Source organism: Microtus pennsylvanicus, chromosome 1, assembly GCF_037038515.1.
Source record: "Microtus pennsylvanicus isolate mMicPen1 chromosome 1, mMicPen1.hap1, whole genome shotgun sequence".
NCBI lineage: Eukaryota > Metazoa > Chordata > Mammalia > Rodentia > Cricetidae > Microtus > Microtus pennsylvanicus.
The window spans coordinates 185,036,232-185,059,523 of NC_134579.1; the positions used below are offsets into that span (position 1 = coordinate 185,036,232).

Here is a 23,292-nt window from a genome sequence, read left to right on the forward strand (position 1 = left end):
CATCTTCTCCGTCATTCCTGATTCACCGCTAAGTATCCTCTTATGGCTGCAAAACCAAGTGTGAACCAGTAATGCCTTTAACCTCTAGTGCCTCTCTCATAGTAATTGATTTCTCTTTATCAAGGAGCCACTGTTCAGAACAGACCACTCATGGCTGCTGATGCCGAAAGACGGTTTTAAAAGACTGATGCACAGAATTCCAACAGTTCTGAGGAGATGCACTTCCTCTGTTAGGCTTCAGCATACCTTAGCTTCTCCATGTGAATATTTATCCACTGCATCTGAAAACAGAGGCACAAAGGCCCCAAATGCATTCTCTCTCTCTCTTCCTCTCTCTCACGCTCTCTTTCTCTGTGTAAGACATGCACTATGCACTGTTCCAATCAGAAAATTATTTATCACTGCTTCAAATATGCTTGAAAAACATCGAAAATTTTAAATAACCTAATATTTTGAAATCACAAACCATGTTTAACAGCAAGAGAATCAAACAAAGACAAATTTAAAGTGATATTCATCAACACAGGGATAAACTGCCCTATAAACCGAACCCTCGCCCATTCTTTCTTTCTCCCTTCACAGGTTGCAAGAACCTTCAAAAATGATACCAGTAAAATAGTGGATGGTGTACAATAAACTGTCCTGGACGAAAGTTCTTAATTCAGCTCCACCTGAATGTTGTTATAAAAGTTTAATAAATCAAAATGATCAAAATGTTCCCAGTGGCAGGTGGGGATTCAGTTTCCAATTCAAATTCTCTTTAATATATGGCTTCCCTGACACCTCGCATTTCTGCCATCCATATTGAATTCCAAACACTCTGCTTTTCATCATTACTGTGCATCAAGCAGCCTGGTCATGGTAACTGCTTTCCAGCAATCCTGCACAAAACATAGAAATGTCAAGCCGAGTGGGAGTTTTAGCACAGGAAAATTATGACAGGTGGAAACTCTTTATCTGTCCATAAGCAAATATTTTCAAACCACCTGCTGAATTGAATGACATTCTTCGAGGATACGGAAATGTTTTGGGCCAAAAGTCCTAGAAGGAAAAAAAAAAAAACCCTGCTAGACGAGAAAGCAACATATTGCTATCAGCTGCAATCAAATTCTTTTTTTTTTTTTCTTTTAAACACTGCTTGGCCCATTAGCTCTAGCCTCTTACTGGCTAATTCTCACATCTTGATTTCCCATTTCTAATAATCTGTGTAGCACCACAAAGTGGTAGCTTACCAGAAAAGATCTTAACCTGCATCTGTGTCAGGTGGGAGAATCATGGCGACTGCCTGACTTGGCTTCTTTCTCCCAGCATTCTGTTCTGTATACTCCGCCTACCTAATTTTCTGTCCTAATAAAGGGCCAAGGCAGTCTCTTTATTTAACCAATGAAATTCTTTTTTTGGGGGGGGGGTCTGGAGAGATGGCTCAGTGGTTAAGAGCGTTGCCTGTTCTTCCAAAGGTCCTTCCTGAGTTCAATTCCCAGCAACCACATGGTGGCTCACAACCATCTGTAACCAATGAAATTCTTAAGAGCAGACAAAAAGGTGAACTTTCTACAGAATGTACCTCATTTCTGTGCAATAAAAAGTTTTATTTTTTTTTAAATCAGTGAAAAGATTTTACTTAACATTTCTCCCCGTTTTTCTTTGACAAGGAATCTATGTAACCCTGGCTAGCATGAGACTCACTATACAGACCAGGCTGTTTTTAAACTTTTGATGCTCATCCAATCTGTCTACACTGTGCTAGGATTACAGGCATAAGTCGAACAGGCAGCCTTTAATTCAGCCAGAAGTTCATTTGGAAGGCTGAGGAACACAAACGTAAACAATACTTGCCTGTGTTTGAACATGCATTTGTTGCTGATAAAATTATTCTAAGCATCACAGTGTCCTTTTACTCACAAAATTCCATTCAGCTAAATATATGTGCACTTACCGTAAGGTCTCACAACGTAAAATTTTCTAATAACAGAAGTTAAAACAAGGAATTTTATTCAGCATGCACTGTGAATTCACTTTGTATGATTCTCATTCAATAACCTGTAGTCAGTCTGAGCATAACTCACACAGCCCAATACTTTGAACCTGATGTGTTCCTTGCATCCGAACTTAGAAGTTTACAATGAAAACCATCATCTACTTGCTGAAATAAGCCCTTGTACAAGTCTTCTGAATTAATGTCCACAACACCAGATCTCAACTGGAATCTTGGGCTATGAGTCTGAATCTCTTTGACACTACCCTATGTGACCAATATATCTATCATGCCATAAGTAGGCAGCAGAACCCCAATCTCACTATGCCACTCCTTCCACGACGAATCTTTCACCACTTCAAGCTTTGGGGACAGTCAGCCCGCTGAACTCAGTCCCTGAAAGTCCATCATGCTAAAAACCATACTCCATCCTAGCCTCCCTTAAGACAGATACAAACACACAACACCCCATTTTGGTTTTCACATTCTACCTCCGGAAGGCTTATAGCACAACTTTGGGTGCACCTTCAGTTTCTTCCCTAGGAAACGCTTTATTACAGCTCATGCTTCATGCTCATCCGCAAGAAATGTGCGTTCCATGGCTTCCCTTCTTGGCACATCTAGGTATTCTAGCTGTTAAACCTACCAGTGCTCAGGAGGATCCTCAATGGGCCGCCCTGACTCTAAAGGCTCAATCAATGACATTCTTTTGTTCCTGAGGGAGGGAAAAATCATACAGTAGAAGTAAAGAGACAGTAGGAAATGCTGTGTGAGAATGAATGAGGACTGGATACCCAGAGCCGACTTAATAAAATACAGATTATGTGGAAATCATCATATAATATGTACTATTTCTTTGGTGTTGTGATTTCAAGAATTCAAAGAATATAAAACTGTTCTAAACTAATGTACCAAGAATTGTCATCAAATAAAGATTTTTTTCCTCATAACTAAACAACTTTAGAGGGAAAAGTATATAATTAATTAATTCTATTTCATATGGGAAAATCATGACTCTTTGGGTGTCAGGCACATGAACAAATGATTACAAATCTGAATGAAATAAGACCACGAAAGCAGAGCTGTATTTGAGGAATATGGAAAGAGGAGAAAGAACTAAGGATGGACGGACTGGGGAAAAGACTCTATCAACAGCAGATTTATGAGAGAGGCTAGTATGCCGCTGTTGATTAAGGACTTTGGGAATTTCCAGCTGTATTCAGGGGGGAAAGCATTTGGTGTTTTTGCTTGGCAAACAGAGGACTGTGGCCAGGATTTCTTTTTTAACTTAATGTGAAGAGAAGTCACTTTAAGAAGTGGCAGGTCACATAAGGAATCGCCTGTATGTATCTGAAGATGACAGAAACTGCCAGGGGACAAGTAGAGTAATTAGATAGAAACGGTGGGCACAGGTCCATCCTAGCAAACACAGAGGTAATCATTGCGCCCTCCTCATTATTTTAATATGACCACAGATTCTGTGCTCTTCTATTTAAATATGGTTCCAAACCATGCAACACAGTAAATGTTTGCTCTTTTAGTTTAAGGCTCAGAAAGTAAAACTTGGTGTTACTTGCAAATTATGCCCCCAAGTTAGAAATAATCGTCTCCCTATACTGCGCAAGAGAAGAGAACACATTTACAAGCCATACTTTTTCTAAAAGACACATCCCAGAGTGAAGATAATGCTGCAAAGAAAGAGGGTACTACAGATCTAAGAGTGATGGCCATTGTCACCTTTGTCCTTCCATTTACCTTACAAGAGGCCCCAGTCTCAAATTTGAGTGTTTAATCCTGAAAGGGTAAAGCTGCTTCTTTTCCTAAAACTTCCTAACTCTGATGTAAACAAAAGCCCTGCTGAGATCTACCAGAAATGTAAATGTTTATCTACATTAGCGACTGCAGCCTATCTTTCAATTGTTGCTCAACTGAACATTTCCTAGAAAAGACAACAACCCGCCTATTCTAACTCAGAAAGAAAGTGGGTTTCTACAGTATTATGATAACCAAACAGGTTAGGATAGACATGTTAACCATAATATTCAAGTCCATGTTTACTTGGTTCTCATGGTTAGGTTTCTAAGAGTTCTGAATGTGTTTCTGTTTTCCTGGTCTTTAGTCTTAATAAAAGGTCATGTATTAAGAAGCCGAATGAATGCACATTACCCAGCTTTCAAGAAGACATAGCATTTCACTGACAAATGATTCCTACTAAAAACTCCAAACAAAAGCCCATCCGTGGTTGAAAGACTGGTAGGCAAAGTGGTTGTTGTTGACTCTGGTGAAGACCAAGGATTGGAAAAAGTAGAAGAGACCCAAGAAGGACAACCAATAAAACACAGCAATAGTGTAACAACTCAATCACCATGTTAACCCGCTAAGTCTCCCAACACTGTGTATTATCTCTCCGTCATCCCTGACTGATTTCCATTGTTTGGTTACAGGACTTCTGCCCCATCAACACCCTATAATACTCACATAGAGTAATATAATTGACTACATTAGTGCTTAATAAGAAACCTTAATACAATGTCTGCTTTAGTTGGACTTTTTCATTTTTTTTTTTTTGCTGGGTTTTGTTTTGTCAGGAAATTTTTTTTTCTCTCACACTTATAAATTTTACCAAGTCAAAGTCAAAATTCCATGCCAAGATAGTAACTCTGTATTTTCCTATTGAATTACATTATAAATGCTGCCAGGCAGAGGCAACTGTTTCTTTTGGTCTTTTCTCTTGAAGACTTGATAAGAGCTGACAGTTGATTTCCCAATGACGTTGCAAAGGAAGGCAGAGAGATTGAAACCTTAGCACAGACCGACTTCGCTGTTTTCTTTTGGGGTTGAGATCAGGGTAAGAAAAATAGAAAAGAGGAAGAAGGCTATAAAGAACAAAGACACTGTTAGCTCAAGGAGGAGAAGTCCCCTGGTAGACATCAGTCCCAATTACATTAATCACAAACTCCAAGAGCAGGGAGCTAAAAGGCTCCAGAGGAAAGACCTACAGCCTACGCGTGGAAATCAAATTCTCTCAAGATCCACACAAATAATTATTTAGCATGTCAGTGGTGCGCTTCCTCTCTGATTCTTTGTAAGTTCTGAAGAAGAGTAGTCACAAACCAAACTCCCTAAAGATTCAGTTCAAAGAGCACTGGCCCACAGCTCCCAGTGAGACATTGTCTAGTGCTTCGCACGAGTCAATCACCCTAAGAAAAACTTGCAGGTGCCCTCTGGGAGAGGATTCATGCTGCATGGTAATTTTTGAAATGAACATAGAGAAAGTAAATAAAATGACAACAGTGACTCGGTCAAAACATGCGTTTTGCGTGCCACCATTTTAGAGAGTACATATCAGGAGAATAGGCAATAGAGTTTGGAACAGCGGTATACATAAGCAGGCAGAGCAATATAGGCTAGTGTATAAGTTCTAGAGACGAGTATATTTAAAATCCAATTACTTTTCAATGAATGAAGATTCTATTACACGTTTTAATATTTTTCAATTTAGAGACGCATCTCTCCAACTCAAATCTGTGGCTGCCTTCTGGTTTCCTAGCGGTACAGGACCTGAAATAAGAATGATCTCTGGCTCATTTGGAATTTAGATGTGTACCAGCCATCTCGAATGGTGAAACACCTGAATCAGAAGTAGGTACTCGGAATGAGAGGAGACTCTAAATGTGTCCTTTATCATCTTCAAGGGTACAGTGGCAGAGCAAAAAACTTAGCTATGAAACTTTCAAATCTCCCAGAAACTTAGAACAATTGGTACTTGCTGACTGTGTGGCCTTTCCTCTCTTTCTACGGGCATCATAGAGAAGGGAAATTAATAGGTAGTTTATCAGTGTGCTCTATAACTTTCGTCATCATTCAGATTTTATAAAATGTGGGTGTTTAGATTACAACCTTCAAAAATTTGTAAAAAAAAAATCTTTTCACAATATAGGTTAAAAAAAGGGGGGGATCTTCAAGTCACCATTAAGAAAAAAGATCTTTGTATGAATTCACAAGTTTGACAGCTAGGCTATGAAAACTGGTTAAAAAATCAATATCCCGTGGCATTAAGCAGGCTGCTGACGGTCGGAGCTAGAAATTCCATGGCCTTTAAACCACCAGCTCACAAGAGTATTAGTAAAGTATGTCATTCTTTCCACTGCCTGGATGCCTTTGCTGTTAATAGAAAAATGAAATATTTAGAAGTAATTTTTTTAACTAGTATGCACAGAGAGATGATAGAGCCGGAAAAAGAATATTGAACAAAACAAGATTAATTTTTCAGGTGAATAATGTTTTGAGCCAAATGTAAAAGCAGCTCCTCTAGTTCACCTGAGAAGGCAAAGGGCGGCTCATGCACCACAGGAAGGATATGCTTTGCCCATTTCTCTCCACCTGCAGGATGGAGGAGGCAGGATGCTCCTCATCCCTCCTCTAGCCTCACCCAGCCTGGCTGCTTTCACTTCCATCAAACCACTGTGTCAGTAATTTTGAGAAAACTACTGAGTTTATGTAATCATAATGCTAGTTATTAAAGTAAATAAGTTGTGTTTAAAGCTACAAATAACTACAGTATAAACAATCTTAACGTTCACATCCAAATTCTGTGTTAATGTTGACATCTTCTCTCTTTGACAGATGAAAACTGACAGGTGATTTAGATGAACAAAAGAATCTCATGTACGAAACAGCAAAGGACAAAAACCACCGCACAGAGTCATCTTGAAGGCTAGCGTTCACTTTGAGGCTAGCAAACATCACTTCTGCACACTCTATCCAGACAGCACTCCCTGAACTTGTAGCATCACCGAGCAAAAAACATCTCTTCTTGGTCTCGGATGTGCAAAAGCTTCTTTGTCAATGAAGATCTGCTTGCACAAGCTGCAGAAGTTATTGTTACTCAAAACCATCTGGAAGCGAAAGTAGAGTTATGGCAAAGTAAATTCTGTTCGCCAGCCCACTCTGCTATTCCCGTGGCTCCGGGAGCACGTAGATCAATATTCCTCGGCATAAGGATTTTGCACTGAAATTTTCACTTGTAGCAAACAAGAAAAAAAAAAGCCTTAAGCCCTGTCACTTCCAGTTTGAGAGAAAATGCACTAATAAACTCTTACCCATGGGTCATGTTTGACAACAGGCAACACTATGCCAACTCTCATTAAAGACTTTTCATATCACTGCCCCAAAAATTTCCCTTAAAATTACCATCTTTTGTGTCCATATAGCAGGACATCAGTTGCAAATGTGCCACTGAGTGATAGGACCTGTCACCACGGAGAATCTTACCCATTGTTTTAGTACCAGGACAGCTGAACCCCCCAGGAGCCTAGGATTGGTCAGCAATCAGACAGTTGACCCCCAGGAATATGGTTTGGTCTGCAGTATCTATTTTGTGGTTATCTGGACAAATAAGGAAATGTATTCCTCTATATCGATCCTCAGATAATAAGACAAGCAAAGTATCACCTGCACATATTTGATGCAGATCCTAAAATATGTTGAAACTAAGTGAAACTGACAAAAGTATCAAAAAGGGTATTTACAATGTTAGCAAAAGTGCAACCAACACATCCAAAGAGCTATGATACTTTAACACATGCATAGCACAGAACCTAAAGTAAAATGGGTAACATGCAGAAATGTTTTTTATGAAAGGAAAAATATTAAATGTGTGAAATGTAAGAATTATGTTTAAATGCTATTAAAACAATGTATTTGCCACCAACTAAGGAAAACTAGGCCTCAATAAAATCATAGAAATGTAATTATAAATCAAGCAACAAGGAACAGGGGCATAACTCAGTTCTTGCCTGACTGAAATTTATGTACTTCACCCTGGCTATCATATCTAGCACTGACAAAAATCAAATAAATGAAAGAAAAAGAGAATTACAAACACTGAAGCTCTAAGCATGACAAGTGTTTTTAATAAATAAGCAAACATTTCCATTAATAGGTATATCCTATCTGTGAAAGGAAAGGACATGGATAAAATGATCATCAGCATCCCATACATCCAGTGTGGTACCCTTCCTAAAAACTGTACGTTCTCTGTGAGTTCAAGGCCAGCCTGGCCTACAGAGTGAGTTCCAGGACATCCAAGGTTACCCAGAGAAACCCTGCCTTGAAAAAACAAAAGTAAACAAAACAAAAAAAGAAATGTATGTGTAACTCTGTGTGTTTGCTCATACATTTTATATGTGTGTGTGTGTGTGTGTGTGTGTGTGTGTATAATTTCATGTTTAACTACATGTTGTAGTAGTTAGGTTATACAAAAGCAGTCTAAGAGTCTAAGAGCCCTAAGCAGGTATCACTTCCTTCAGGGTTATAGACTTACACAGGACTTGAGAGATGCGGTGAGCATGGTGCTTTTAACCTGTGAAATAACTAAAGAATGACCAAGCACATCTGGCATCTTCAGAATCAGACTCATACAAAAGAGATAGCAATGGCACCCAACACCAATGAATTAGACTCACACGAGAGGGGCCGAAATGTGATTGGCACTAATGAATAAGCACTCATCAGTATGAAGGTATACGATATCTTTCGGAGACTAGCTGTAAAAGAGTATGATGTTGTCTTACTCTTTATTTAGTAAGAGCGTCTATCATTCCATGAACTTGTGCAGGTGATATGAGACAATGCAGCTACAAGGAAGGTTACATTGAAGACAAGAGCATATTCATCCTGCAAAGATCAATGTTTGTTTTGTTTATCATGAGCTATAGGATCTCAGCAAAGTATATAAGAGATGAGGAAGATTAGTGAATACTAAATGCTAGAGAAACTGACTTGGTAAAGGACCTCATCACTAAGAGACAAGAAACAGGGTATGCAGTCTGGCTCTGTCCAGTATTATATTGTTATGATTCTTGAAGCAATATCAACTAACCTGAACATTAATTTCCTGTCCTCTATAGTTATTAAAGAATAATGTATGAAAATCAAGTACATCTCCAGACAATGTTCCTAACAATTATTCATCATCAAGACTATAAAATAGATTAATGCGATATGAATAGATCTCATTTTTCCTTTTAGCTCCTGGGCTATGGCATGTGCTATGCTTCCTGCCTGTTGCAGTTTCTGCTTGTTGTTTTCTCTTGGAAGATTTATTGATATTTATGTTCACATGTGTGAGAGTTTTTGCAAATGAGTGTGGTTGCCAAAGGAGGTCAGACAACAGTGGTAAGATCCCCTGGAGCTCAAATTGTAGGCAGTTGTGAGGCACCTGATGTGGGCGCTGGGAACTGAACTTGGGTCCTCTGAAAGAGCAATTTGCTCTCTTATCCACAACGTGATCTCTCTATGCCTGTGCATGTATGTCTTACCCAATGTCTTCTCCTATCCACATGACACTAGAAACGTTCTCTCAACCTGTATTTCCCTGACTCAGAGAAGACTCATTCACGAATGGCTCCCCTATGGCTCTGAACAGTTTCGAGTTCAGTTCCCACTAGGTTGGTCAAAAGTCTCCATGTTGAGGTTTACACAACCTCACACTGTTTTTATTTGTGTCAAGATTGCTTGATATTTGATTCAACAAAGTTCCTTGGCTTCTAAGTCTTCATGAAACTAATTCTCTTTCCCTCTCTGTATTCCATTTGTCAGCTCCTCAAAGAAACTATTAAACCATTCATGAAAAGAGCAATCTTTACAGAAACACATGCCACAATTACATGTTGCCCATGTGTACATAAGATTCCTACGGTGCCCACTATCAAGGATCATGTTCCCAGGATCTCTGTGTTCTCCCTACACTGTGTTCCTCTGACCTAAATCACTCTCTGAGATAGATAACAAATCATAATTTTTAATAAGGGTAATATAGATCTTGAGTTTGCCTATATTTTCTCTGAATTCACAACAGAGATGCCTAATATAGGAAGCTCTCCCTTTCCTCTAATGACTTTAGCATCTAAGATTAGAAAAAAAAACTCATTCTGACTTCGTAAGATTTGATAAAAGACCAGAAATAATGAAGATTTAATACAGAGATTTGCTGCTGATAATGTTTACAGTTCTACCTGTAATATTTACTGGGACCTTGTTGTCACAACACTTGGGATAAAGCACTATAGCAGTACTTGCAGAATGTCTCAAACAAGAGGGGAACATCTCTCAAGCTGGGATGAAAATTTTGAGGTGATACAGAAGAAAATATAGTACATGTTTCATCAATTAAACGTGGCAAAATCAGATTTCATTTAATGAGACAATGGTTGGACAATTAATGGATCAATTTTAAAACTAGGCTCCACTTTAATTGACATTATCAGAATTTTGCTAATGATATGGAATAGTGACTTGCAATGAAGAATACCGTGGTTTAAAAACCAATCACTTTGTCTACAGACTTGCTCAGTTCTCATAAAGGTATGCAATTTCATGAAGCAAAAAGTGTTACCTCTCACAATAAGCTGAGCAAAATTGGAGACCCCAGAACCTCGTTCTGACTGAGTTACACAGCGGTACAAATCCTGGTCGGTTTTTGTCACTTCTTGCAATCTGAAAGAGGCAGCAAATCTTCTGTGATTGATGTTCTTTGTCTGAGCCACGGGTATGTCTTCTCCATTGCGTCTCTGCAAACAGAAACCAATCTTTAGAAACAGGTTGTTCCTCATGCCATCAATCGTAAGTATCTCAGCAAAGCAATATCTATGATAAATAATTGTGGTTACTAAACTATTCGGAAGATGGCTGCCATAGACCCACAGAATTTTACCTTTGTCATGCAATCGGGAAAAAGAGATATCAGAATCTTATAAGGATGTATATTTGGTTCTATATTCTCAGTTTTCCATCAAGTTACTATGGCAAAATATACACATTAACAAGAAAGCTGATGGAAATGAGTCAGGGACTCTTTATGGATAAAGAAGATGGTCTTTTTTTGGGGGGGGTACTACCAAGACGTCCTGCACACACATGTGACAGTCATCCCCAGGGATATAAAAACCATGCCATATACATTCTTATTCCAAATATATAGCATGGACTTACCACACAATGACAACAATATACTGATTAATGATTGAGAGTCAACCTTAAATCTGGGCTCATGGCAAACTACTATCTCTTCGGGATTAATGACACCCAATTTATACTTTTTGAAGAAGTAATCAAAGAAACCCTAAATGTTAAAAGCATACCTGTCAAGTTTGAAAATGAAAAAGTAGGGAATATATTTATGATATCACAGTATCTCATACAAAACCAATAAGCATAAACTATAAAGGAGATAATGGTAACTTTCAGCTACAATAAAATTTATAACTTCTATATGTTGAAAGACACCATAAATAAAGTGGCGGAGGACATAGACTGTGATGAGATATTTGTCAAAAACTATAACAACAAAAAGATAAACAGCTAAGATATGTAAAGATCTTCTATAGTTCAATAAGAAAACTGATAAACAACCCAGTCAAAAACTAGACAGGCAATAAAAAGATTAAAGGCATATGTACAAGAACAATGAAAGGAGCCATCAGTCCAAATTTTAAAATTGTATATGTCAAATACAAATAAATGTCAAAGAAAAGCTCTAGCCATGAGAAACAATTAATTAGGAGTTCAAGCTCATGTCTCATTGGTGAATTTCTAAGTATCCATGGGATTAAAATTACTTGGAATATTATGCCAAAGGACTACATGTAGGTAATACAGCATGGAACTATTTGTGACCTTCTTCTCTAGGAATTATTTCTAAAAATGACTGATTACTCTTTAAGAAAATGGCAGATGGAGCTAGGGTTGCAGCTTAGCTAGTAGAGTATTGGTCTAGCATTAGCAAGGCCCAGGTTTGATTCTAGGACCACATAAACTAGACATGGAGGTACACATTTTATCTTTGCACCTGATGCTTAGAGGCAGAGGACCAGAAGTTCAAGGTTATCCTAAGTTACAAAACAGAAAGAAATACACAAGGGAATGGAATAAACAAGCAGTGGGTAATCTTCAAACCCCAGCATTTTACTTCTAGATTTCTATTTTTGGATCATTTGTGTGTGTGTGATTAAGAAAATATATGGGAATGTTGACTTTGGCATTATTTGGAACACTCAAAATACAGGGAGATCCGAACCTCCCAGAATTTTTGTCAATCCACAGATGCAAAGTCAACAGTTAAGGAAGTGAACTGGGAGCAGAACGGACCTAATACAGAGCACAAGGTCTGCGCTTCAGTCTCCCATGGTGCTCCTGGCGTGTCTTCACTGTGCAGACCAAAACAGTCTGTGGTCAGCAGTTTTCCCATTATCAATGTGATATCAAGGCTTCATAAATTTATTTGGAAAATTAACAATTATTTAGAATTCACTGTTTCCCACATCCCACTGGCTGGTAGTATATGTGTATGCCTACATAGACTGGAGGGAGGGAGGAAAAGAAGGAGGGAGGGAAAAAGGAAGGGAGGGAGCATGTGGGGAAGGAGGCAAAGAAGAGCCTTAATAAGTGAAATGTATAAGCACACAAAATACAAAATATTTACTCCTATTAAATTAGAGCATGAGTACATGAATGACCATTATATTGCTTTAAATTTCCTTCTTTTTTTTCCTTGGGGAAGGGGTCAAAACTAGGTTCTGATAATTTTCTATGTCTTTAATCTCACTGTTTCTTGAATCATACTTCTCAAAACATGAATATTATGAATACAATTATCTGAACAGAAGAATATATGCACATTTCTTATGCCTTTACCTTTTCATTCATGATTTCGTTAACTCTATCTTGATCCACTGATTTTAAGAATAGTGTATGAAGAAACCCTTCTCAGGGAACTTACATTATTTGAAAGAAGTCTGAAGGGAATCACCAAATAGCAGGGGAGAAAAAGGCCCAACTAGACCTCTTTTGTCACCAAACAAAATCTTCAGTGTATCAGTTACATTTAATTGAGATGTTGACCAAAGGGACCTCATAGAGAACATGAAGGACTCAGGCTATTAATTGCTCTCCAGAAACTGAAATTAAGAACCTATTGTTAAAGACAAAACCTACCTAATTCATTAAAGACAGAAAAGTGAAGCTGATACCTAACTAGACTAGTGTTCTAGTCCTATCACTAACTGCCGACTACTATTCATGGTACTGGAAGATACTCTGAACAGTACCAGAGGATAAAGTTAAACACCAACCCAACTATAAACCCTTTGATCTACAATGGTGATGTGTCTAGCACGTTAGACACAGATTGCTGCAATAGTGGCACAAAAGTTGTGGGAGTAACCAACAACCATCTGGTTGGGTATAAGAGCTGCAACATGAGATAGAATCCATGCCTGATGGTGCCTAGGTGGCCAAAACTTAAGACTAGATAGGTCATGCACCTAGGGGGAAAACCAAATACAATTATTCTTCTAAGGTAACACAGTAGTAAAATAACTCATGATGTCATTCTGCTATACCTGAAGACCAATGTTTTTCTCAGCCAGCATTAGAGAAGCTTCCTTCTGCAGGAGATGGGAAGTAACACAAAGACTCACCAGTGGACAATGTGCAGAGAGTAAAAGATCTTGGAACACTAAGTCCTAAATGGGATATCTCTACCAAATCTCTAATCTCAGGACTTAAGGAGCAATTGTGGAAGAGGAGGTAGAAAGATTGTAAGAGCCAATGGGAATGGAAACACCAATGAAACAGTGCCTTCTAGATGCAGCAGTACTCAACCACCTATGAACTCACCGAGACTGTGGTAGCATGCAGAGGGCCCATGCAGGTCTAAGCCACTGTTGAGAGGGGAAGTGGATAGGAGCCTGCGTCCCTAATCCAGACACTATCTCCAATTTACAGTCCATGCAGAGAAATTAGTTTCTCACCAGAGGAGTCTCACTGGATATAGAAACCATACATAGGGAGCCCCAAGCCCCAAATATTTTCAGGGGTGTTATTTTCTCATAATAATTTGTTGGTTTTTTATTTTGGGGGTATTTTTGTTTTGTTTTTTAAACCTTACTTGTCCTTTACTTCCCTACTGTTTTGTGTGTGTGTATTTCTCTGGAAGTATATGTCTTTTTCATCCTTTTTTTTATTTGTGTGTGTGTGTATATGTGTGTGTGTGTATGTGTTTCTTTATGTTTTGTTTTATTCTGGTTGGTTGGTTGGTTGGTTTTTTATTGATATAAATATTTTTTTTCCTAAAGAAATAGAGAAAAAGAAAGCATGGAATTATAAGGGTGAGAAGGTGGAAATGATCTTGGAGGGGATGAGGAAAAGGAAACAGTGATCAGAATATAGCGTATAAATGAATATCTATCTTCAATTTTAAAAAAAGAAAGGAAGAAAACCCAGCTTATATTCAAAAGCCCTTAAATATAAACCCTGAAAATCATCCTAAATTCTTTCTCATCCACAAGTCATATAAACAAAAACAATCATTACACATGCAAATCTTAGGTTCATTTCCTTTTCAATTAGCAGGCCATCTCCATGCAATCTTTCTAATTAGAAGACAGACACATCAGAGCGCTCCTCTCCCAGGAGCCCACCCTCTTCCAGTCCTCTCATTATCCTCTGGCAAGGCTCTCAGTGTTTGCTGCCTTTATTCCTCATTGTTTCTGCAAAACTATTCCTATCTGTGTCCTGCCTCCCTGATCCTCTTGGACATGAGCACACCCCTCCATCCAGGACTCTACACTATCTTTCAGAATAGTCTGCTGGTCAAAGGCGTTCCATGCAACTGGAATGTTCTCCGTAAGTACTTAATTCATACAAGACCAGCACCAAGTACCATGATATTTTCCCCATGAATTACAATTTTTTGTGTGTGGCAGTTTAAAAGAAAAATGGTCCCGAAAAGGAGTGGCATTATTAGGAGGTGTGGTTTTGTTGGAGAAGTGTGTCACCATGGGGGCGGGCTTTGTGGTCTCTTTTGCTCAAGCTCAGTGTGCCTGTTAGTTGACTTCTTGTTGCCTGCAAACTGCAGCACTCACAGCTCCAGCATCACATCTGCCTGCACACTGCCATGCTTCCCTTCATGATGATAATGAACAGAATCTCTGAAACGGTAAGCAAGCCACCCAAGTTGAATGTTTTCCTTATAAGTGTTGTCTTGGTCGTGATGCCTCTTCAAAGCAATAAAAATGCTAAGACACCCTGCAATTCTTGTCTCCACATACTCAATCTCTGTTCATTTACCTTATTAAATAAATAAGCTCTACTTCAGGTCTCTCGGCCTTGGTTTCTTACCTCAATCCTATTCTACAGACTTTTGTGCTCTTATCCCTGTGGGCAATGTTATAGATGCTGCTACAAAGGTATTCATAAAAAATAATTATTAGAATGTATTAAATGACTTTGATAATTTGAATATTTAATAACGTAATATATTCTATAAATGTGATTTTATCTATATGCACTCAAATAGTCCTGAAGATAGATGTGATTTGAATAAGAATGGCTCGCACAAGCTCATATATTTGAATGCTTAGTCATCAGTAAAGGTAGTGGCACAACTTGACAATGGTACTACATGCTGTGGTAATGGTGTCTCTTCACAGCAATACAACACTGCCTAAGACAGCAGAACTTCATGTTTTATGGCCATCAAAATTTCACTGCTAACAAACATTTTTCATTTCACAGGTATCTCAACGCAGAGGATGGGGACAGATTAAGGCCATCAAATATGAATATCATGAAGCAGCTATGTCTTATTTTAAAATTTGCTTTGATTAAAGTGCATCGATGTATAGCTATAAATGTTTATGTATTTAAATGACTCATAAAAAGTTATTAATTAGTATAACAGACTATCTTTTCAACTAACATAATTAGAAAAACTATTTGATCATTGATTTAGTTTGTTTTCAATAAACATGAAATAAGCACCAAATAACTGGTACTACAATAGCTACCTCTTTGGTTCTATTATTTTTATTTCCTATAAACATACTAGGATAATAGTTTCCAATTATGCGATAAAAATCAGGATCCACAAACATCAGAAATGAGACAGATAATCTATAAGTAGTGGTACTAAATCTCAGCCAGGGTGATGACTCCAAAGCTTCTGTTTCTCCGTTTCATTAGAGCTCTGGTCCTATGATTCTCTGTTTGCTGTTTAACTTTGATCATTACATTGTTCTAAGAAAACATAGTCCACTGAACTAGCTTTTCTTTCTTTACTCAGTTTCTGTAACTCACGGCATTTAAAAGTCTCAACTGAGAAGATATATGTAAAAAGGCCTGAACAGGATACCTGAGGCTTTTCTGAACCAGGAGAAGCCCCACACATGAACAGCAATATTGGCTGCACCTTATATTGCAGAGGGACTGTCCCAGTAACTCTCCCTGATAAGACAAATGCCTGATTTCTCAAAACAATAGTTAAGTTTAGTATCAGAAGTGGTTCTGGGAACAGACTTCTACATACAGGCTTACGGAAAGGTTCTGGATTTTCTGGAATGTGTTCTTTATCTAATTTGGATAAAACACATTGATTTTCTGTGTAGTTATAAAGAATAAAATGGCAATCGACAACATAGAACAGCAATAGAACTATGCTACCTCTGTTAGATATGGTGTTCGCCAAATATTACACTAGAAAAGCTGAAATCACATGACTTTACAGCTATGAAGCCATGCAATTTGTAAATAAGGCGAAGCTGAATATGTCAAGGACCCCAGTGGAAACGGGGCTGGGGTGTTCTCAAAACATAGTTTTAGAACAATTCTTCGACAGTCCTGAATCTTGAACATGAAAACAAACAAACAAAAACTCGTAAGGAACAACAACAGATCTAAATACAAGAGGAAGTGACAATAAAGCCCCGAAACCCCAGAGAACAAATGGCCGTGTATTTCAGAGACTCAGGGAGACTCAGGTACAAGAGGAAATAATGACAAATCCCAAAACCCCAGAGAACAAATGATCATGTATTTCAGTGACTCAGGTACAAGAGGATATGACAATAAATTCCTAAAACCCCAGAGAATAAATGACCATGTTTTTCAGTGACTCAGGTACAAGAGGAAATGACAATAAAGTCCCAAAACCTTAGAGAATAAATGACCATGTATTTCAATGACTCAGGAAGACTCAAATACAAGAGGAAATAATGATAGAGTCCCGAAACCCTAGAGAATAAATGACCATGTATTTCAGTGACTCAGAGAGAAGGAAGAAGGAAGTGCATGGATTTTTGAAAGGTTTTCCGAACATTCACTCATCCCAAATTTCAAGAAGCCCTAGTTCACATAAATGAGAACAATTGAGGGGCAGTGAGATAGATCAGCAGAACTGTCACCAAGAAATTGACTCAAGTTCAATTTCTGACCCACATGATAGTCGAAGAGAACGAATTCCTAAAGGTATTCTCTGATTTACACATGCTAAGACACATACAGTTTTTTCTTTACTTCTTATTCTCTCTCTCTCTCTCTCTCTCTCTCTCTCTCTCTCTCTCTCTCTCTCTCTCTCTCTCCTCCCTCCCTCCCTCCCTCCCTCCCTCCCTCCCTCCCTCCCTCCCTCCCTCCCTCCTTCCCTCCCTTTCTTCTTTTTAATGGGAGCAAAGGAGATGTCTCAGTTGCTCTTCCAGGGAAACCAGGTTTGATTCCCGATTTCCAGCATCCACATGGTAGTTCACAACCATCTATAATTCCAGCTCCAGGGAATCCCACACCTGGCCTTGGTGAGCATCAGGCATGTATGTGGTATATAAGCATACACACAGGCAAAGCACCCATACACATAAAAATAAACACATTAATGAAATATTTTAATTAATAAGATTTTAAATGAAAAAATTTAAAGTATAACTTGAGACCAGAGGAGAGCTGGTGTTCCCCTAGACACTGTATTGATTACAGACAGTGCTAATGGATCATATATTTCAAGACATAAAAATTCCTTGCACCATAAATAAATGATAAGTGTTCATGGAGGTAGAAATGTTTCCTATAAGAAAGTTACGGTTGGGAATGCCTATAAGTTTAGCATTCAAAAAGCAGAGGATGAATAATACATATTTTAATTCCAGCTTGAACTGGATATGGAATTTCAGACCAATCCAAGATATAAAATAAAAGATACTTTAAAAAAATAAAAAGGAAGTTACTTTGAGGACTACTGAGAACTCAAGAACAATGGCAATGGGTTTTTGATCCTACTGCATGTACTGGCTCTGTGGGAGCCTAGGCAGTTTGGATGCTCACCTTACTAGACCTGGATGGAGGTGGGTGGTCCTTGGACTTCCCACAGGGCAGGGAACCCTGATTGCTCTTTGGGCTGACTAGGAAGGGGGACTTGATTGGGGGAGGGGGGAATGGGAGGCGGTGGTGGGGAAGAGACAGAAATCTTTAATAAATAAATAAATTAAAAAACAAAATAAAAACAAGCACATAGTCCTGTGCTGGCTACTTTTATGTCACCTTGGCACAAACTTGTGACATCTGAGAGAAGGGAACCTCAAGTGAAGGGGAACTTGAGACAATGCTTACAGAAGAATGGGCTGAGGGCAAGCTGGTGGAGCAGTTTAAATTAGTGATTGATAGGAAGGGCCTATCCACTGTGGTACCAATAGAGTTTGAGGCTACACAGAGCTACACTGAAACCTGGACACTGTCTCAAAATAAACAAAATACACATACAAAATCCAAGAACCATGAGTGATGAATAACATGCAATAGAGAAAACATTGAGTAAAAAAAAGTCTTTCAATTTTAATTTGAAAAATCAATATTAACTTTGGAGACATTTTTGAATTGCAATTATGTGTGTGTATACATGTCCTTGTGCTTGTCTCTGTCTATGTTTCTTATGGAAAAGGACTAGCAGAGAAAATACATCAACATGTAGATTATTACACTGATAAGCAATTTACCAATTAAAAGGGGGAGGCATGGGGAAAGAAAGTGAACTCCTTATTGGCAATAAAAAAAAATAACATGGAGGCTAACACAGAGTCCTACAGGTCACAATAGCTGCTGCTTAATAATTCTAAGTCTCTCTCTCTCTCTCTCTCTCTCTCTCTCTCTCTCTCTCTCTCTCTCTGTCTGTCTCTCTCTGTCTCTCTCTCTCTCTCTCTCTCTCTCTCTCTCTCTCTCTCTCTCTCTCTCTCTCTCTCTCTCACACACACACACACACACAGTTTTGGCTTTTTGAGACAGCATTTCACTGTGCAGCCCAAGTTGTCCTAGAACTCACTCTGTAGACCAGACTGACCTTGAACTCACAGAGATCTACCAGCCTCTGTCTCCCAAGCTCTGGGATTAAAGGCATGTGATGCCCCATCACTGCCCAGCTAAGCAAGGCATATTTTTAACTGCAGGAGTATATAACAATATTTGGGAAAAAAAACAGAATCACTCATCTTTGGGATGACAAAGCACAAATTTGCTATATTGAGAACAAATAAATGAACAAAGATTGCAGGAGCATCTCCTGGGCCATTCCAGATCTCATCAAATTGAAACTTGGATTAATCATCACACAATGTGTGACAGGCATGAGTTAGAAAACATGTTACATGAAAGCAGAGAAACATGGAAGTGTGCAGAGGCAGCAAAGGAACAGCGAACAAGATAGAGAATCAGCACAAATAAATTATGTACAAAAATAACATCATGAAATATATTATTTTGCATGCTTCTTTTAAAAATAAGCAAACCACATAATAAACATAAAAGAAGTAAAATTCAAAAGGAAGCAAAAAGCTCACCATTTTCAACTCAGGTAATTAAGGGCATTAAGGAATAGGAGTGTTAAGATAATGGAAGATGAGACCATTTGAACCTTTGCTGTCACACCAGTTACCGCTTACACTGTGATCAAAGGACCAAATATGACCCTAGACCTGGCTGCAAATTCCTGGAAAATATAGAGGAAATGGAAGCATGTTGACCTGAAGTTAGGGAAAGAAAGTGAGAAGACAGACCTACAGATTAAAGGCCTTGTTTGTTTTAAATCAGAGGACACGACAGTGAGCAGCGACATAATTCAATGTCATGACAGTGATGGCTCAGATGGAGTTCAATAACAGAAGACTGCTGTAGATTGTACAATGACACATGCACACATAAGCACCCCCCCCCTTTCTCTCTCTCTCATATACACATATGCATTTTCACATACAGTCATACACAAGTAATCAGAGTAGGGAGTAGGTGGGTGACTGTTTGTAGAGACAAAACTATCAAGGATATAAATTAATTAACTCTGGATAGAATAAATGGGAAATTTACCGGGGGTTGCTGGCAATGTTTTATTCTTTACATGTGTGGTTTCTGGTTGTCATCCCTCACCCCCTGCCACCGCCGCCAAATTTACTGGCATTTGAGGAGGTTGCTCAGTAGACAAAGTGCTTGCTGTACAAGTTTGAAGAGATAATTTAATGCCCCTCCAAATTTTTGTTAAAAAAAAAAAAGCTGGGCATGGCGTAATGCACTTAGAACCCCAGCACTGGAGAGGGGACAGTCTCCCTAGGCTACTCAGTGAGTTCCAGGGAGAAGACTAGGTCTCAAATGCAAGAGAGATGACTTTTGTGTCATGAGGGGTTAGATTATCCTCTGCCTCCCACAGATAAATCTACACCCAACACAAAAAGGGACACATGTGTGTAAGCCCCTCCCCCATACACAATCAGAGCCATGATTTTATTTTATTTAGACTGACTTTCACTATGCATATTTTATTGTATTATAAAATAATCTCGTAAATATTGGATCTACTCATTGATCTGCTTTTCGGATGGAGAGAATCAACAGAGATAAATTATGTATGCAAATGTCACAATGAAATATGTTACTTTGAGTGCTAATTTTAGTACTAAGTACTTTCTAAAAATAATTAAAAAATAGGAAATTTAAAATAAAGTAGGAGAAGATGACAATTTCCCAAGGGAAGAGAGAAAGGTTTTGTCACAGTCAGATGTGATATGTATCACAGTGGTTCATTAAGGAAAGTGTGACGTGCCTGGCAGGAGAACAGTCTGAAAGTTCTCTCTATACCAATGGCATGGGTGCTACCCTCAGGTACAGGACGATAACTGTTACTTGCAGACTTTGATAAGAAGAACTCTTGGAGGAGGTAAGGATTTGAAGCCTATGCCATTATCCTTCACTTACACTACTTTATGTAGTTTATATGTATATATAACCTAGGTTATATAAACTATTTTAAACACATCCATTGTGTCTATAAAGAACTCTTCATAAAGAAAGCATAAACAGCAAAATGAGAAGAATAATACTCCTAAAATTGGCCTATGATGAAACTTTCCCATGTTCATAGCGCAGCAAGGCACACATACATCCAAGATGTTAAAATGTCAAAGGTAAAATTTCCTGATCAATGATCCATGATTAGTGACTTTATCTCAAGATCTACACGCAAGGTGCTTTATACAAAGACTTCCCAGGAAGACAGAATACAATGCGAGAACTGCAATAATTAAACAGCAGAAGAAAAAAAAATACTGGGCTTTTTAAGGTGATGGCTATTAGCTGCTAGTAAGTACTAAGTCCCTGGGGTGGAAGAGAACTCACTGTAAAACGGGAGATTCCTAGAAGAATCACTATTGTTTAATGAGAGGGTAAACAGAGACAATTAGAATTAAATAACAGGCAAGATTCCATCTATCAATTTGCTTCCAGGTAGGCAGTGTGAAAGGCAAGGTCGAATCTATTCTCGTTTCTTTTCTGAGACCACAGACTCAAAAGCAAAGACACCAACAGTTTTAAAAGAAAAAAGAAATGTATCTCACGGACAAGACCAGGACCATCCACGGTTTGAATCTGCCACAGCTTCAAACTGTCCTAGCAAGTCTCACTATGGTGAAAGCCAACGTCCATTAGGTTCTCTCACCTTCTACTCTTATTTCGGATCGTTTATAGGCAGTTACGAGAAAGAGCAAGATGAATCGGCGGTTCCAGAGGCAAGTTAGTTTAAGTCAGAAAATGAGAGACAGACTAACTATAAAAGTCAAGCCCTGAGGTTTGGAGAATTACACCGCACAGCACTCCCATTTCCTCAGAATCTTTTAACTGCTACCTACTAGATCCAAAACCATTCGTCTTCTTTAATCCGTGCCTCCCGCAGATTTTCCGATTGGCCTGCACTGTCCAGTCTGAGTCCTTTATTGTCTGATGTCAGTACTGCCAACAGCAGCTGTTGCTACTGCCAATTCTGTCCACGTTCATGCTCCAGCCTTGCCATTCATTTTATTTATCGTCCCTCCTCACAGTGACCCTTCAGTGAGGTTGTTCTTATACTGCTGCCCTGATTCATACAACTAGACATTTATTTTTCTGTCTTCTAACGCAGCAGAAACAGCCACCACCCACCGATCTCCACTTCCATGGGTCTGTGTGTGCTGACTTCCTGGTCTTGCCAAAGCTTCTGTATCGGTCAAACATCTGTCTTTGCTGGGTACTTGCCTCTCTGAAATGATCGCTGATGCTATCTGTCTCGTCTTTCCTGAAATCATCTCTTGAGGCTAAAAGGCCCTAGTTAAAAATGCAGCCTTAAATGTAGATCCTTTCCAGGAGTGTGAGCAGCCTGGGCTGGGCTTGGATCGTTCTCCAGGTATACTTTCAGTGCATCCTCCAGCAGCTTGTGGGTCTCAGCAGTCCCATGGTTTAAGGGCTCAGATTTCAAATCAGCTTATGACCAAACACATAGCTTCAAACTTAAGACCAGATTATTGCACTTCAGGGATGTATAAATATCAAATTGTATATTGCTTATGTTAACCCTTAAAAGCTGAAATTCTATGAACCCCATTTCATCTTCCACAAACTTCCTGAAACATGCAAGCTCTCCCTTTAACCATACTGACATCAGTTTTTCAAATTTACTTCCTGTCTTGATAACTATATACTATCTTTGTTATTCTAGTATTTCAGACCTGCTGAAGACTCTCACACACCAATTATATACAAATGTCAAAAGTTTGAAAGTCCTCACATCTGAACAGTTTACAAAATATTACATTTCTCTCCATCTTTTCAGCTTTTGATGGCATCGATGCAACGTGAACATGAATTATCATGTGTAACCGGGTTAGTTTTGAAAACCACCCTTCATTATTTTTCGATAGATTTTTTTTAATAAAAACTATCCTATCAAGATATAAGTTTCTTCAGAAAACTTTTCTTCCCTCGTGCAAAAAAAAAAAAATCAAGGCGTTTTCTCTAAAGGAATAGAACCTATCATGAACAGTTAAATCTCTAGAAAATGGGGTGTGCTTCGAATTCCAGCTTCTCCCATGGACAGTGGAGACAAACCTCGATGTGGGAGCTTTGGAGATGGCTGGAGCCAAAGTGACATGGGAAACACGGCCAGGACATATTTGGCCAGGTGAAGATTTTGCACTTTAAATCCC

The 23,292-nt window shown here is 38.7% G+C and overlaps 1 protein-coding gene across 11 annotated transcripts in view; it reads right to left on the reverse strand.

The window, feature by feature from the left end:
• Ptprk (protein tyrosine phosphatase receptor type K) overlaps positions 1-23,292 on the reverse strand; it is a 527,882-nt gene that overhangs the window by 230,888 nt on the left and 273,702 nt on the right. For all 11 annotated transcript variants that reach the window (XM_075946829.1, XM_075946790.1, XM_075946757.1 and 8 more), the window contains exon 6: positions 10,374-10,548. In XM_075946829.1, the coding sequence (XP_075802944.1) occupies positions 10,374-10,548 (175 nt within the window). The remainder of the gene's footprint in view (positions 1-10,373; positions 10,549-23,292) is intronic.